Genomic DNA, 13,575 nt, shown 5'->3' on the forward strand with positions numbered 1-13,575 from the left:
GGTACGTTTTAGGAATTCAAGGACATTAAGCCACCCTTATAGCTTGTAACTGGTTTTAAAACTCGGATTGAGCCTACGCATGTTCATGAACCTCTACTTTATACTTGGCAGAGACAATATCAGTGGCCATTGCAACGGCAGTGATGGTCATGTCGATAGCAACCAATAGGCGGTGGACAGCGCTTGCATTTAGCTCATCTGGACGCGTCTTAGTTTACTTCATTTGTAGAAGTGACCGATAACAAAGATTACTCGTATCAACTCACATATAAGAAGAATGGGTCATAACTATCGCTCACACCGGAAAAACCTACCAAATAAGTGATTCATTTAAACCAACATACATCACTTGTGATTTTGGTTGGTTCAGCACTTCATGACCATAACAAATTCATACAACACTAGCCTTTTCCATAATTTATCATAGGAAATAACCCCCCCCCCCCCCCCCCCACAAAATCATATTTACTCCACAAGTTCATATTCTTGTCTAAACCGAATTCCAAAATTTACTTTTCTTACAGTAAACTATTTCCTCATCTGTGTGAATAGTTCAGAAGGAGGTTTTCCTGTTCCTCCACTGCTGCTGCCAAATGTCGAGAACCCGCTTCCTCCTTGGCTGCTAAAACCTCCAAACCCGCCTACACCACACCAAATCAAAATTAATTAAGAGTCTGGTTGGATTTGACCCAAACACTTTTGTTGACTTTTTATAACTTACTAAAAAAAATTTAATGCCATTACATACGTAAACATAAACATTATCATTACATGAAAATCGTTACTTTTTAATAAAATTATTTAGGATGGTGTATGTGTTAAAAATGACTTTTATTTGGCAGTTATAAACAAATGGATCAAAAAGTTACCTATATGATTATAATTCTATAGCCATAAAAGATTAAAAAATAATAGAAAATAAATTACCAGAAGCCACTCCAGCAAATCCACCACCAGCCGCCGGAGCACCACCAAATCCACCACCAGCTGCCGGAGCACCACCAAATCCACTGCCAAGTGCTGGAGAAGCACCAAATCCACTACCAAATGCAGGAGCGGCACCAAATCCACCACCGCCTGTGGCGGCACCACCAAAACCACCACCGCCTGCAGCTGCACCAGCGAAACCACCGGCGCCTGCAGCTGCACCAGCGAAACCACCACCGCCTGTAGCTGCACCACCAAAACCACCACCGCCTGTAGCTGCACCACCAAAACCACCACCACCTGTAGCTGCACCAGCGAACCCACCACCACCTGTGGCTGCAGCAGCAAAACCACCACCACCTCCTGAGGCCAGACTAGCAAACCCACCACCACCTGAGGCAGCAGTGGCAAAACCACCAGCAGTTTGACTACCACCGAAACCACCTCCAAATGGACTTGGAGTAGCAGCAGTCCCAGGTAAACCTGCACCAAACTGTCTTGACTGCCCAAACGAGCCAAGAACTGACCCTAAAGCCTGTTGGCCTGATCCAATCCGAGCTGGCTGTCCAAACCCTTGTCCACCACTACTTTGATTATTATTATTATTACCACCAAAGATGTTGCCAGAAACTGTACCAAAACTCGTCTGCTGAGGTGGCTGGGAAGGTGGTTTAGATTCAACACTAAACGATGCAGGTTTAAACAAACCACCACTTGGAGGAGCAGTAAAAGAAGTGGCCGGTGCAATTGATGGTGCGTTACCAAACGGTGCACCAAATGGATTCTGCTTAGGTGCAGATGGGTTTGGGGTTGAGCCAAGCCCAAACCCACCAAAGCCTCCTATTGTAGATTGAGTAGTGGTATCAGGAGCTTCTTCCTCCATCTCATCCTCCTGGGTAACCACATCCACTGGATTTGTGATGACTGGTGAGGATACCGCAGGTGGTACCAATGTTTGGTCTGGTTTTGAATTTAAGTTGAGTTGACTTTCTGAAATCAAACTGGTTAATGGTTGACTTGTGGGACCTAGAGGAGTTGAAACCACAGGCTGAGAAGGTAAAGTTTGACCAGAAGAATTCTCATTTGGCTTCAGGTCAAACTTGGGGACTGATACTGCTTGAGGTTTAGAGCTTTCACTCGTATCTATATTCAACTTGAACGGCTCAGATTTGGAAGCATTTAAATCTATGTTTAACGTGGGTTTAGTGGATGAGGTGATAGATGGAAATGAGAGAATAGAAGGTGAAGGTTGACTTTTAGGTCCCGAAGAAGTTGGAACCACGGACTGAGGTAACGTTTGTTCCGAAGAATTCTCGCTTGGTTTTGGCTCAAACCTGGGGACTGATACTACTTGAGGCTTAGAGCTTTAACTTGTATTTGGATTCAACTTGGTTGACTCAGATTTGGAAGTGCTTAAATCAAGGTTCAACGTGGGTTTACTGGAAGTGGTAGATGAAAATGAAGGAAAAGCAAGTGAATGTCCAGATGCTGAAGTGCTCTGAGTAGCACCCAATTTAAACCCGAACCCGGTTGATGATTTACCAAGTGATATAGCAGATGTTGAAGATGAGCTGGTGTCTTTAAACGAAAAGGATGATGGTGCTAAAGTAACAGGAACAGGTGACGATGCACTGGAAGACCGACTTTCTCTTGTAGAGGTTTCCAGAGAAAAACTTTTTCCTGAAAAAGCGGTTGATGGGCTGGAACTCAACACAGCAGAAATTTCTGGACTCTTCCTAGACCATATAGAAGAGGCTTCAGCCACTAAAGGCTTCTGGTTCCCTTCATTACCTTTACTACTGGAGTCTGAAAATTCAATAGGTTTCTTCTGGAATATATTGAATGCCGGTGACTTTGTGGTATCTGGTGAAGGTTCTGGAAAACCCTTGGATTGTTGACTAAACTTTGGGTCTTTGACTAGTGTGTCATCAGACTTTAAAGCAAAGGTCAAACGGTTTGACTTTTCAGCAGTCAAACTAGGTGTATCTTTTGTAACATCTCGAGTTACAGTAGAACTTGACTGATTTGCCCGGGAAGCAAAACTTGATGAATCTGAACAATAACCACTGAAAAGTGAGGAACTCGATTGTCCCTCATTATTTTGTTTTATCTGTACATCCTGACTGCCTGCAGAACGTCACCATATAATAATAATCAGAAACCACTATTGCACAAAATTAAAGTTTAATTAAAGGAGTATTTACCTCTGATTTGACACATGTTTAAGGCACTTTGTGGAATATCATGAGAAACCACAGAACGTTCATACAACCGAGTATTAAGTTTTGGTGTAGCGGCTGGTAAGGATAATCTGCGGGACTCAGCTGACGGTCTTCTTGCAAAAGCATCCTTTTTACGGTTGTTTTAGGAGGTTCAACACTAGCCCAGCTCTGCAACAAAGTATGTGAGGTTAAATTTTAAACTCCAATGTTAAACATAAACTTAAAATGATGTGCTTGATTTGGAGAAAAATAAAATACAAAAATGTTACCTTATCTAGTGAGTCTATTCGCCTTCTTGCAGTTTCTGGTTCCGAACTCTTTACAGCAGTTTGTTGATTTTTCTTCATATCCGTTTTAGTAGCAGTTGAATTTGAAGAAACTAGATGTTGACTTTTTTGTGGGATTGATCGAGTTTTTTCTTGCCCTGGAGAATTGAAAGTGGTATCGTCGTATGAGATTCCAATTGTGTCAAATAACTCCTTTTTCACATTCTGTTTTTTCACAGGTTCTGTGTCTATGTTAAGCACAGCCATTTGCTTTGAAAGACATTCAGAAAGTTTCTCTGCAGCTGTTAATTGTGCATTCATTGTGTTGTGTAAACTGTGCAAAGACTGAACATGCCTGCAAAACAGCATTTTCTCATCAAGATCAAACTTCATCAATAGATTAAGTTAAGATTAATGTCCCAAAATATAAATTCATACCTTGGCGGATTATGTTTCATATGGGAAGATTTACGGTTCATTTGTGTCTCACTTTTATCACCAAATCTTTGAAGCTCAAGGGTGTTTAAATGCCTCTCCAGTTCGATTAGCTGGTCTGTCAAAGTCTGGAATATGAAACTGTTATTATGACATATTTCATCCAAATTGAACAAAACAAATCGGTTAAAAAACAACTGGATACCTGATTTATCTCCAATATATGTCTACGCTTCATATCCAACTCAGAGCTCAGCTTCTGGTGATTCCATATATCCAAGTATTGACTGTCGGTAGCCTGTTTCACAATTGCTTCGATATATATTTTCCTTGCCGAGACTTAAAAGATATATGAAGCAGGTGATCAATGAATAACAAGTTCATCAAAATGTACTATATTTGGTCATGAAAATTATAAATAACCCCCAAAAGAAAGATAAACTTGATGTACCTTGAACCGTCTTGTCAAGAAGATGCTGAACCTCTTCAAACCCTTGATACATTTTGTCCTACAAGGTCAGTATGACAACTATTTCAGTTTACAGAAATTTAAATTAGATTAGATCATATTTAACATTGGCAACACCATGTATTTGGATGGATTGGGTTCATCTCCACTATAATGTAAAAAGTTGCAAAGTAACCAAAAACCTGTTTTAAGTGCCAGTTCATACAAAAGCTAAAAACAAAATACAAAATAGAGATAAAGATGTGGATAAAAATGAACTCACTGTCCATTTTCGGCATCTATCTGAAAGTATCAAAATGCCTTCTTCTAGTTCTGCAACAGATTGTTTATGGGCAGTAACAGAGGCATGATAGAAACCACCTGGCTCTTCAATAGAATCCAACAGAGCATCTAACTCTTTCGCCATTTCTTCAACCTGGATGAATAAAAATATTTGTAAACAAAACCAAATACTTTATGTGATCTGATCAATTTTAAAAGATGTCTTAGTCTGGAGGCTGTGTTATACAAACATTTGTGATTAATAAATTCATCTGAATGAGTTGCAACTTGAAAAGATAATCAATGACTTAAAAAAATCGAAAATATATAAATTGTATTAACTGAAAGTCAAGATAAAGAAGTTGATGATCACTTACACTGTGTTGTTCAGATAGATTTGGCTCAGTATTTAATACTCTTGAAGAAGTTTGGTTTTTAAGATTTCCATTGTCGGAAAATTTGAAGTCAACAGATTTTGCTGGACTCGGTTGTGCATTAGAAACAACAGGCAATGATTTGGTGAACGCAGCTCCAGTTGAAGCTCCCTGAGGAAACAGATTGCTCGAAGCTGATGATCCAAAACAACAGGCAATGATTTGGTAAATGCAGCTCCAGTTGAAGCTCCCTGGAGAAACAGATTGGTTGAGGCCAATGACCCAAAGGTAGTTCCTGTTGCATTTCCCTGTGATAGCAGATTGCTTGAAGTTGATGACCCAAATGTAGAAACAACAGGCAATGATTTGGTGAATGCAGCTCCGGTTGAAGCTCCCTGGGGAAGCAGATTGCTCGAAGCTGATGACCCAAATGTAGCTCCTGTCGCGCCTCCCTGGGCAAACAGGTTGCTCGTAGTTGATGACCCGAATGTAGCAGCAACAGGCAATGATTTGGTAAATGCAGCTCCAGTCGAAGCTCCCTGGGGAAGCAGATTGCTCAAAGCTGATGACCCAAATGTAGCTCATGTTGAACCGCCCTGGGCAAACAGGCTGCTCGAAGTTGATGACCCGAATGTAGAAGCAACCGGCAACGATTTGGTGAATGCAGCTCCAGTTGAAGCTCCCTGGGGAAGCAGATTGCTCAAAGTTGATGACCCAAATGTAGCTCCTGTTGCGCCTCCCGAGGCAAACAGGCTGCTCGAAGTTGATGACCCGAATGTAGAAACAACAGGCAATGATTTGGTGAATGCAGCTCCAGACGAAGCTCCCTGTGGTAGCAGACTGCTTGAACTTGATGACCCAGATGTCATATTGGAAAAAGAAAGTTTCTGAAGACCGGTAAGAAACGGTGTGGTCCCTAAACTCACGGTACTGTGTTGTTTTTCTTGAACAGCAGAATTAGACAATTGGAGAGATTTCATATCAAAACTTTTAGAAGAAAACAAACCTCCACTAAAAAATGAACCTAATGAAGAAGAAGATTGCACTACATGAGATGATTGGAGAGATTTCAAATCAAAACTTACAGAAGAAAACATGCCTCCACTAGAAAACGATCCTGATGAAGAAGACTGCACTCCAAAAACACTGGAGGAAAAGAGTGGTCCACTTGTAAAGGTTCCGGATGAACCTTGCAAACTGAATGGTGGTTTACTGACTGGTGATTCTGTAGAAGCTCCAAAAAGTGATTTGTTTGGTTTATCACTTGCGGATTTTGAAGCAGAGTTAGTTGAACTCACAAGCTCGGTTGCTTTAAACAGTCCCGCCTCAAAACTGTCTTCTTTCTTAGGTAAAGAAAGTGACTGCCCTTCATCTTTACCATTATTCGACTTTACAGTAGGAGCATCTTCTTGTGTACCACTGGGTTCATTGACTTTGGCTTTCTTCTCATCGATTTTGACTTTCTGAATATCTTGATCTTCAAGTTGCTTCTCATTGTTAACAATATTCTTCACCGAATGCTGAGAACTGAGGACAGAAGACTCTTCTTCCTCATCAGAAACAGAACTAAAATCCTCTGGCGAAGCAGACGGGCCTATGGCACTACACAAGAAATTCTAAAATGAGAAATACAAAAGGTGGTGGTTTTGGCCCATTGATTGACAAGCAGATCAGTTTGAAATGTGTTTTGTCTCAAACGGGTCGATTTAAAAAAAAATTAGCTTCGTGTGGAACAAGTCATATATGTTGAACGTCATATAAATTCTAACTTAAATACATATAACCATCAAAATTTTTTTTTAGTCAAGATAAATTTGTAACACTGTTTTTGTAATCATAACTAGAGCAACTATCTAGAAAAAAGACACAAAATTGTTAGTGGATCGACCCTGATTTGACGTGTAACAACCGAAACTTTTGACCCGTCACCCAACCCGCCCATCTGACACCCTCCACTTACTAAGCAGAAAAATGAGAAATACCTGGCAAAATGGAACATACAAAATTTTCCATCGACGGTAATGCACATAAGAATACAACAAGGTGAAACTCTTGTTTCTATTTCCCCACACTCGAGACTAATTTTCTCATCCTTGTAATCTTTGTTGATGGCGAGCCCCAGGATCATATTATCATCATCATTATGAGCTGAAGCAGAAAACATCCTCCATAAGAAACATTTATTAAATATATATATTAACCAAGATTATTAGCAATGCCAATTTACCTTGAAGATTAATTGTTGGCAGCCATGAGTCAACCTCAATATCTACCATTGCAGCCTCATCCTCCGACCAATTAAATAGCACAATGTGTTGATTTGTGTTCTTATTAGCAGCAAACGCAAGCTCACTGTTTACGATACAAAGAAAACTTGGTGTTCATTTGGTTTGTAAAATAAAATGACTATGGGTTCATTTGGTAATCTCTACATGGCGCTAACAACATTAATTTCAAAAGTAAATCATGTATACTAAAGGGGTGTAACTAATAAACGTGTAGGGTCCACTTCCAGATGGAATGTCGTCTTCATTAATAGCAAGGAACGCGTCACGAAAGTTCAATGCCACTGGACTAGAAGAGGGCTGTAAGACAACAAGTTTGTCATATCAGGTTTGATTTTAAATCAAAAAAACATGCATGATACATTGTCATGCATGTTTATAGCCTATTATGTGCTTACTTACATCTGTGATTTTAGCATCCTTAACACTGATGAATTGTATTAGGTTATTCTCCTCCTTCCTGTCAGGACTCAGAGAATAACATCCTAACATGATGCAATCTGGGCGGACCCACCTGACAGAATCCACTGCAAAGAAAGAATAAAGACACTTTAGATTCCATCTCAACATGTAAACACAAGCACACACACCAATAGCATTTAAATATGTTAAAAAGAAACAAAATACAACCATTACATGCTATACACATTGATATGCGTGGAGATTGGAGAACCAAGTCTGCTTATTTTGATAAGAAATAGTTTTAACCAAAGGAGCTTATGAAAGGGTTGATTCAGGTTATGTTTATTTCTAACTAGTCAAATGGATAAATCAAAAAGGTTAGCTAAAAATAAAAAGGTCAAGTGGTCAACTGGGTCAAAAGTCGTCCAAAGCGTATTCTTAATGCATAACTCTCATTTGATGAAAAAAGGATTATTACTCCGACCATGTTTGACACCCTCCTTTTTTGTTCTAGAAAAAAGGTGGATGAATTGCATTTCTGTTCAACCCAACTCCACCAGTTTTGAACCATACCTTTTACAAGCTTATTACCTTTCACAAAAGCTTACTACTTTAATAAAATCAAGATTCGAATAGTAATATACCTTTTACAACACAACCTGGATCGTCTTCAACCAATGAATCAAACAGGAGCTTTATTCGCAACTTTTCTTTAAACTTTGTTGACATAATGCTTAAAAAATCATATTTTGCCACAGCAATATATTTTCCATTCATGCTCCAATTAACTAGATAAAGCAAAAACAGTTTAAATAAGATATGATACATGCTATTCCGTTTTTGCCCACTTGAAAAGTATATAACTTACCAGCATCAACATTGTCCATAACATGATTAAGATCGCCTTGGCCAGCTCCACCATATAAACTACCATCACCTGTAAGAACAACATACCGGTCCTTCAACTTTGGATTCCACTGAATGTCCTTGGTGTTATTTGAGCCATTGAGTGATTTGGAGTAAGACGGTTCATGATCCTAGAAATTAGAGAAATAGCCAAATTATAAATAGACTAATAAAGCCTCGTGTATGTACTTTAATGTCAAGGAAGAAACCATAATTCAACTTCAAATCAAACATAATTGCAGATAATATCAATGTTAATGATATAAAAGAAAAAGAACAAACCTTATTAAGAAGGGCATCAACCGAGAAAAAATAAAGATTTAAACCAACAGAAGCTGCAAGCAATGAAGAGTCTGCAGATAATGCCAATATAGACACCTTTCCGAGAGAAATATCCACAACACTCAGCTCCTGTATACAAGGACCCTGAACTCCATTTTTCAACTCTTCTGCTGCATCCATAACATCTTTCATCCTTGCAACCGAAAACCCTACCAACAACCAAGCGATAACACGTTACAGAAATCGTCAAAACCTTTTCATATATGCTCCTTGTCTATTAAAATATTTAATGCCACAAATTTTGGTACCAATTCAACACCAATGTTTTCCAATTTGCAGTCTGTGTTATAAGACCAAATTACACTAAAAACACAAACACAATGAAACCCTATACCTAGGAGTGCAAACGATCCAAGCTGCTCATGAACTACTTGAAATCGGATCAATAGAAAACTCGAAACGAGCCCCAGCCTCAAATAAAGCTTGTTTAGTTATCAATCTCAGAAGCTCGTTTCGGCTCGTTGAGCGTTAACAAGCCTTGTATGTTTTTAAGTTTTACCTATTTTAGTTTTCTATGTACTAATTTCACACTGCACAATCAAGCTCAAGCCAAGCTTCAGCTCAATTAAGCTACTACACGATCTCGAGCCAAACTTAGGCTCGTTTAAGGTTCTTCACAAAATCTATTAAATTAACTAAAAACGTATATAAATTGATTAACTAATAATAAACAAGACAACCTCGACCTTAAAAACGACTCACAAACCGAGCTCAAGCATTAAAAAAGTGCTTGAAACGAACCAAGCTCGAGATCAAGCTCGCATAAGCCAAAACGAGCCGAGCTCAATGTCTAGTCTAGCTCGCTTACACCCCTACCTATCCCCAAACCCTAACAATTCAAGTCAATTCAATAGATGAAATAATAAGAGTGAGAACATAAATCATGACAGTAATGGCTTCAATAACTAAAACATGTAACCCTAACTATCCTATATATAATAAAATCGTAAATAAATCACATAATAAATAAAGGATTGTAACTAACCAGACGAATGAGCAACAAACACTAATCCAAATCGTTCCGAAACCGCCAGCGGACGAGCCGGAAGACTATCCAAATCGAATTTAAAATCGGCATCGGATGTAATCGGAACCGGTTCGCCGATTTTGCTAAACCGGTAGTTTCTGGTAGGAATTTGATCTCCGTCGAGTTCTTCCGTAACTTTGATAACATTTGTGCTGACGTCAGTTTCCGCCATTGATGGATAGTGTAGCCAGTAGATTGAATTGAAGGATCAAATGTTTATAAGGTTTGGGCGGGAAGTTAATATAACCTAAAACCTAGAAGTAGTCTGTCTGCGTGGAGATGAAGCACCGCCTGAACCAACGTTTTGGTTACGAAGCTAAACGTTGCCGGACCGGTGTGACCCGTGGGATAGGGCTAGGGTTAAGTTGGAATGGTGCTAGACTGTGGGTGCAACCGAGCCAGGATTCGGATTCAGTCGGGTCGAGTTTAAGTTTTGATGTGCTTCAACGAATTTGGTGCGAACCACGAGGCGTGAACAACTATTGTTGTTAGTCGCGGGATATAGCCGCTAAAGCCTGAAAGCAACGAAAGCGCTTGCAAAGGACAAGCGAGGCGGGCAATTAAGTATGCAAAAAAAGCAAGTCAATTATTGTAAGCATTAATGGCGCTTTCACTCATTTTGCAGCAAAGAATTTATTTTCCGACAAATAAACATTCGGACATGGGAAGACGATGGTGAGCTTCGATAAGCGATATATATCTCATACGGCTAATAAAGAAAGCTCACACTAGATTTACACAATAATTAGGTCTCAACAATTAAGGTAGCATTTATCATTTCAGTTCCGTCATTAATATTTCAATTTCTTACATCCACACTCATTATTACATCAAGATTGATCATATGAATAAGCATCATTTGTTTATGACAAGTCAGTCTATATTTTTGTTTGTAGCTCTCTTATCATACAGTCCTAACCACTAAGCGGAGAATTTGTAATTGGATCGCAATTATTTCGGCTAATTAAGAAAAAAATAAAAACTAAATATTACATTTTATACTATACTAATTGAACATTTAACATTTTATTATACAACCTAACCACCTTAACACTTCACCAAACGAGAATGACAGTTCATCTAAAACATGAATATATATTATATTAAATATTAAACACTACATAACATAAAATAAAGAAACTCGTACAAGTTATATTTTTTGAAGAGTTGATATGCTTCTCAAATCTCAACATTAAATGCAACTTATCATTACTTGCTTTACACCAAGGGCCACCATCACTAGCAGTCTATTCGTCTTCATGTCATTAGTCATTTACCGCCACCTTAACTCATCTGAGTGGATATTCAATCAACCGATAGGTTTACTTTGAAATTTATAAAACTTATAAAATAACGTATTAAAAATAAATTAACAAATATGTGCCGCATATAAAGGTTAAACTTCAATCGAGTTATCATATGACCTTGAAGATTTATAAAATCTATTTTTTTTCATTTTTTAACCAATATCCTTTTTAAATGAACCGTAACCGCTACTCTTTTATACTAGTCACCCATAAGAGAAGGGTGTGCTCCTCACTTTCTAGCCCTTTGGTATCTACATTTATGTATAACATGAAAACTTGATACCTAAAATACAACTTAAATACAAAATTATAAAATTAAAAGAAATACTCATTAACCCCATATCCTATGACAATATGAAAAAAGAAATGGTCAAAATAGAATAACGCAGAGACACGTGTATGTTTACTTTAACCAAGCTAACATGAAAAAAGACGTCATTTTAACATTCTATTTTCTTTCTCATGTACATGTAATTATTTCCATGCACTATGTACAAGCTCATGCTTGTTACCTTTGTGAATATATATAATATACTGAACTCATTGAACCATTACAGGTAAACTAAAACAACAAAATTCATGTTGAATCACTGTCAAAACAGCCAAAGCATACTTAACAGCACTTTCAAAACCTAAACAGATTCTTGTGAACTTTGGATACTACTCTACATGTCAAAGAAACCCTAGTGGTAGATCTATGAATGGCCTTTGAATCCTCATCATGCGTTTCAATAAGACTCGGGTGCCTTAAAACCTCTTTAGTATTCACCGCCTGAAAACCAAAATGTATAAAAATGAAATTAAAAAAATATAGTTTGCATTGTTATTAGTTTACCAAATACTATAGAAATTCTTCGGCCATCTTACCGTGTCATATTGCTGAATTTCACAATCTTTTATACCATGCAAGTAATCTGCAAGAAACAAGCCAAATTAAAGATAATAAACGGTAATGAGATTTCATAAAAATCAAGCATATGAATTAGAGTACTAGACCCACCTGAGTACACTGTGTCTTTGAATATTAATAAACTGCCAGGCATGAGCGCAACAGAAAACGAGGGGTAGTTTGGTAAATTTCCATGATCAGCTCCTTCTATTGAATCTTTATCTTCAATATTAGTTGTACTACCTGATAAACTCAAATGAGGCGTGAAGTCCATAACAACCGGAGACCCTAAGGAAAAAATAGCCACCACTGGATAATAAGCAGGACCGTCTTGATGAGCCTACATTTCAACAAAACAACTAGTCAATAATGTATAATGAATCATCACACAGTAACAACAATGAAGATTAATATTGATAATAAATGATAACTGCACGAGTTACAAACCATTATGCCTTGATTCGGAAGGTACTCGTTGATGAGGACATGATTGATTGCAGAAGGAAACAAAGATGATTCTTCCCTAATTTTTTCTGTGATTTTTGTCAGCCATGGTGGTACTACACTACACATGTAAAATTTTCAGTATAAACTATGAACACCCCACACAAATATATCAATGATTTTAACTTATGAGAGAATTAAGGCTTACAGTCTTGAGGCAAAAGACCCTTTTCATGGACAATCCCTCCTGTCACAAACATCACAAACAAACAAAAACTCGTCATACTCGATAGAGATGCAAATGCTGGTTAGCCGGTTTTAAAAATATCGGTTACTAACCATAACCAGTTACTGGTCAATGGTCAAAACCGGCTATTGCCAATAACCCGTTACAAGTCATAACCGGTTTTAAGTTAAAAAACACTAACCTTTGTAAACAATTAGATTAGGTTAAAAACCAGTCAACCTTATTAACCTGTTGTAACTAACTTTATTAACACTAACCTTTAGGGGTGTGCATGAAACCAAGAAAACCGATCCAAAACCGAAAAAAATGAACCGAAACAAAAACCGACGATTTGGTTTATGCGTTTGCCTGAACTTACAGTTTGATCTTGGTTCTACATGTAATAAAAAAAATAATAAAAAAAAAACGAACCCGGCTGAATTTATAGATTTTCATTTTTTATTTCAAATAATTTAAAAAATATGTAACTCATATATCTTAGCCCAAATGTATAATAACCAATTATTTATTACTTAACAAAATGCTTAGGCCCAAATTCAATATATTGGGCTAATTTTATTTTCGACCCAAAAATTTCAAACTCAAACGGGAAAACCAAAAAGACCAACTGACCCCAAAGCGAAAACTAAAAAAAGACCGTAATTGAATGGTTTTCAAAAATTCAAAAACCGAACAGTGCACACTCCTACTAGCCTTATTAACCTATTGAAATTAACGGATTCCGGTGTCAACATTCCTAAACGGTCCCTAACAAATGTTAATCGGTTGCAAA

The 13,575-nt window shown here is 37.8% G+C and overlaps 2 protein-coding genes across 2 annotated transcripts; both read right to left on the minus strand.

The window, feature by feature from the left end:
* Window positions 1-261: 261 nt before the first annotated feature.
* LOC143543558 (nuclear pore complex protein NUP214-like) lies at window positions 262-10,405 on the minus strand. The gene is given in 19 exon segments (XM_077035854.1): window positions 262-641; window positions 928-3,054; window positions 3,132-3,242; window positions 3,245-3,317; window positions 3,419-3,770; window positions 3,854-3,978; window positions 4,056-4,189; window positions 4,302-4,359; window positions 4,582-4,734; window positions 4,958-5,148; window positions 5,805-6,556; window positions 6,937-7,102; window positions 7,182-7,318; window positions 7,439-7,539; window positions 7,642-7,766; window positions 8,286-8,429; window positions 8,510-8,678; window positions 8,830-9,038; window positions 9,875-10,405. Coding segments are annotated over 19 exon segments (5,454 nt in total). The 5' UTR covers window positions 10,089-10,405; the 3' UTR covers window positions 262-528.
* A 1,341-nt stretch (window positions 10,406-11,746) lies between these two features.
* Window positions 11,747-12,840, minus strand: LOC143543537 (alkylated DNA repair protein ALKBH6 homolog). The gene is made up of 5 exons (XM_077035843.1): window positions 12,765-12,840; window positions 12,560-12,672; window positions 12,224-12,452; window positions 12,091-12,137; window positions 11,747-11,995 (listed from the first exon to the last, which is right to left on the minus strand). The coding sequence occupies exons 1-5, from the start codon at window positions 12,838-12,840 to the stop codon at window positions 11,849-11,851; spliced, it is 612 nt and encodes a 203-aa protein (XP_076891958.1). The 3' UTR covers window positions 11,747-11,848.
* Between the last annotated feature and the right edge of the window lie 735 nt (window positions 12,841-13,575).

This window comes from Bidens hawaiensis, unplaced genomic scaffold (genome assembly GCF_021521415.1).
Source record: "Bidens hawaiensis isolate Kalapana, Puna unplaced genomic scaffold, B.hawaiensis_p1.1 tig00013186_1, whole genome shotgun sequence".
Lineage (NCBI taxonomy): Eukaryota > Viridiplantae > Streptophyta > Magnoliopsida > Asterales > Asteraceae > Bidens > Bidens hawaiensis.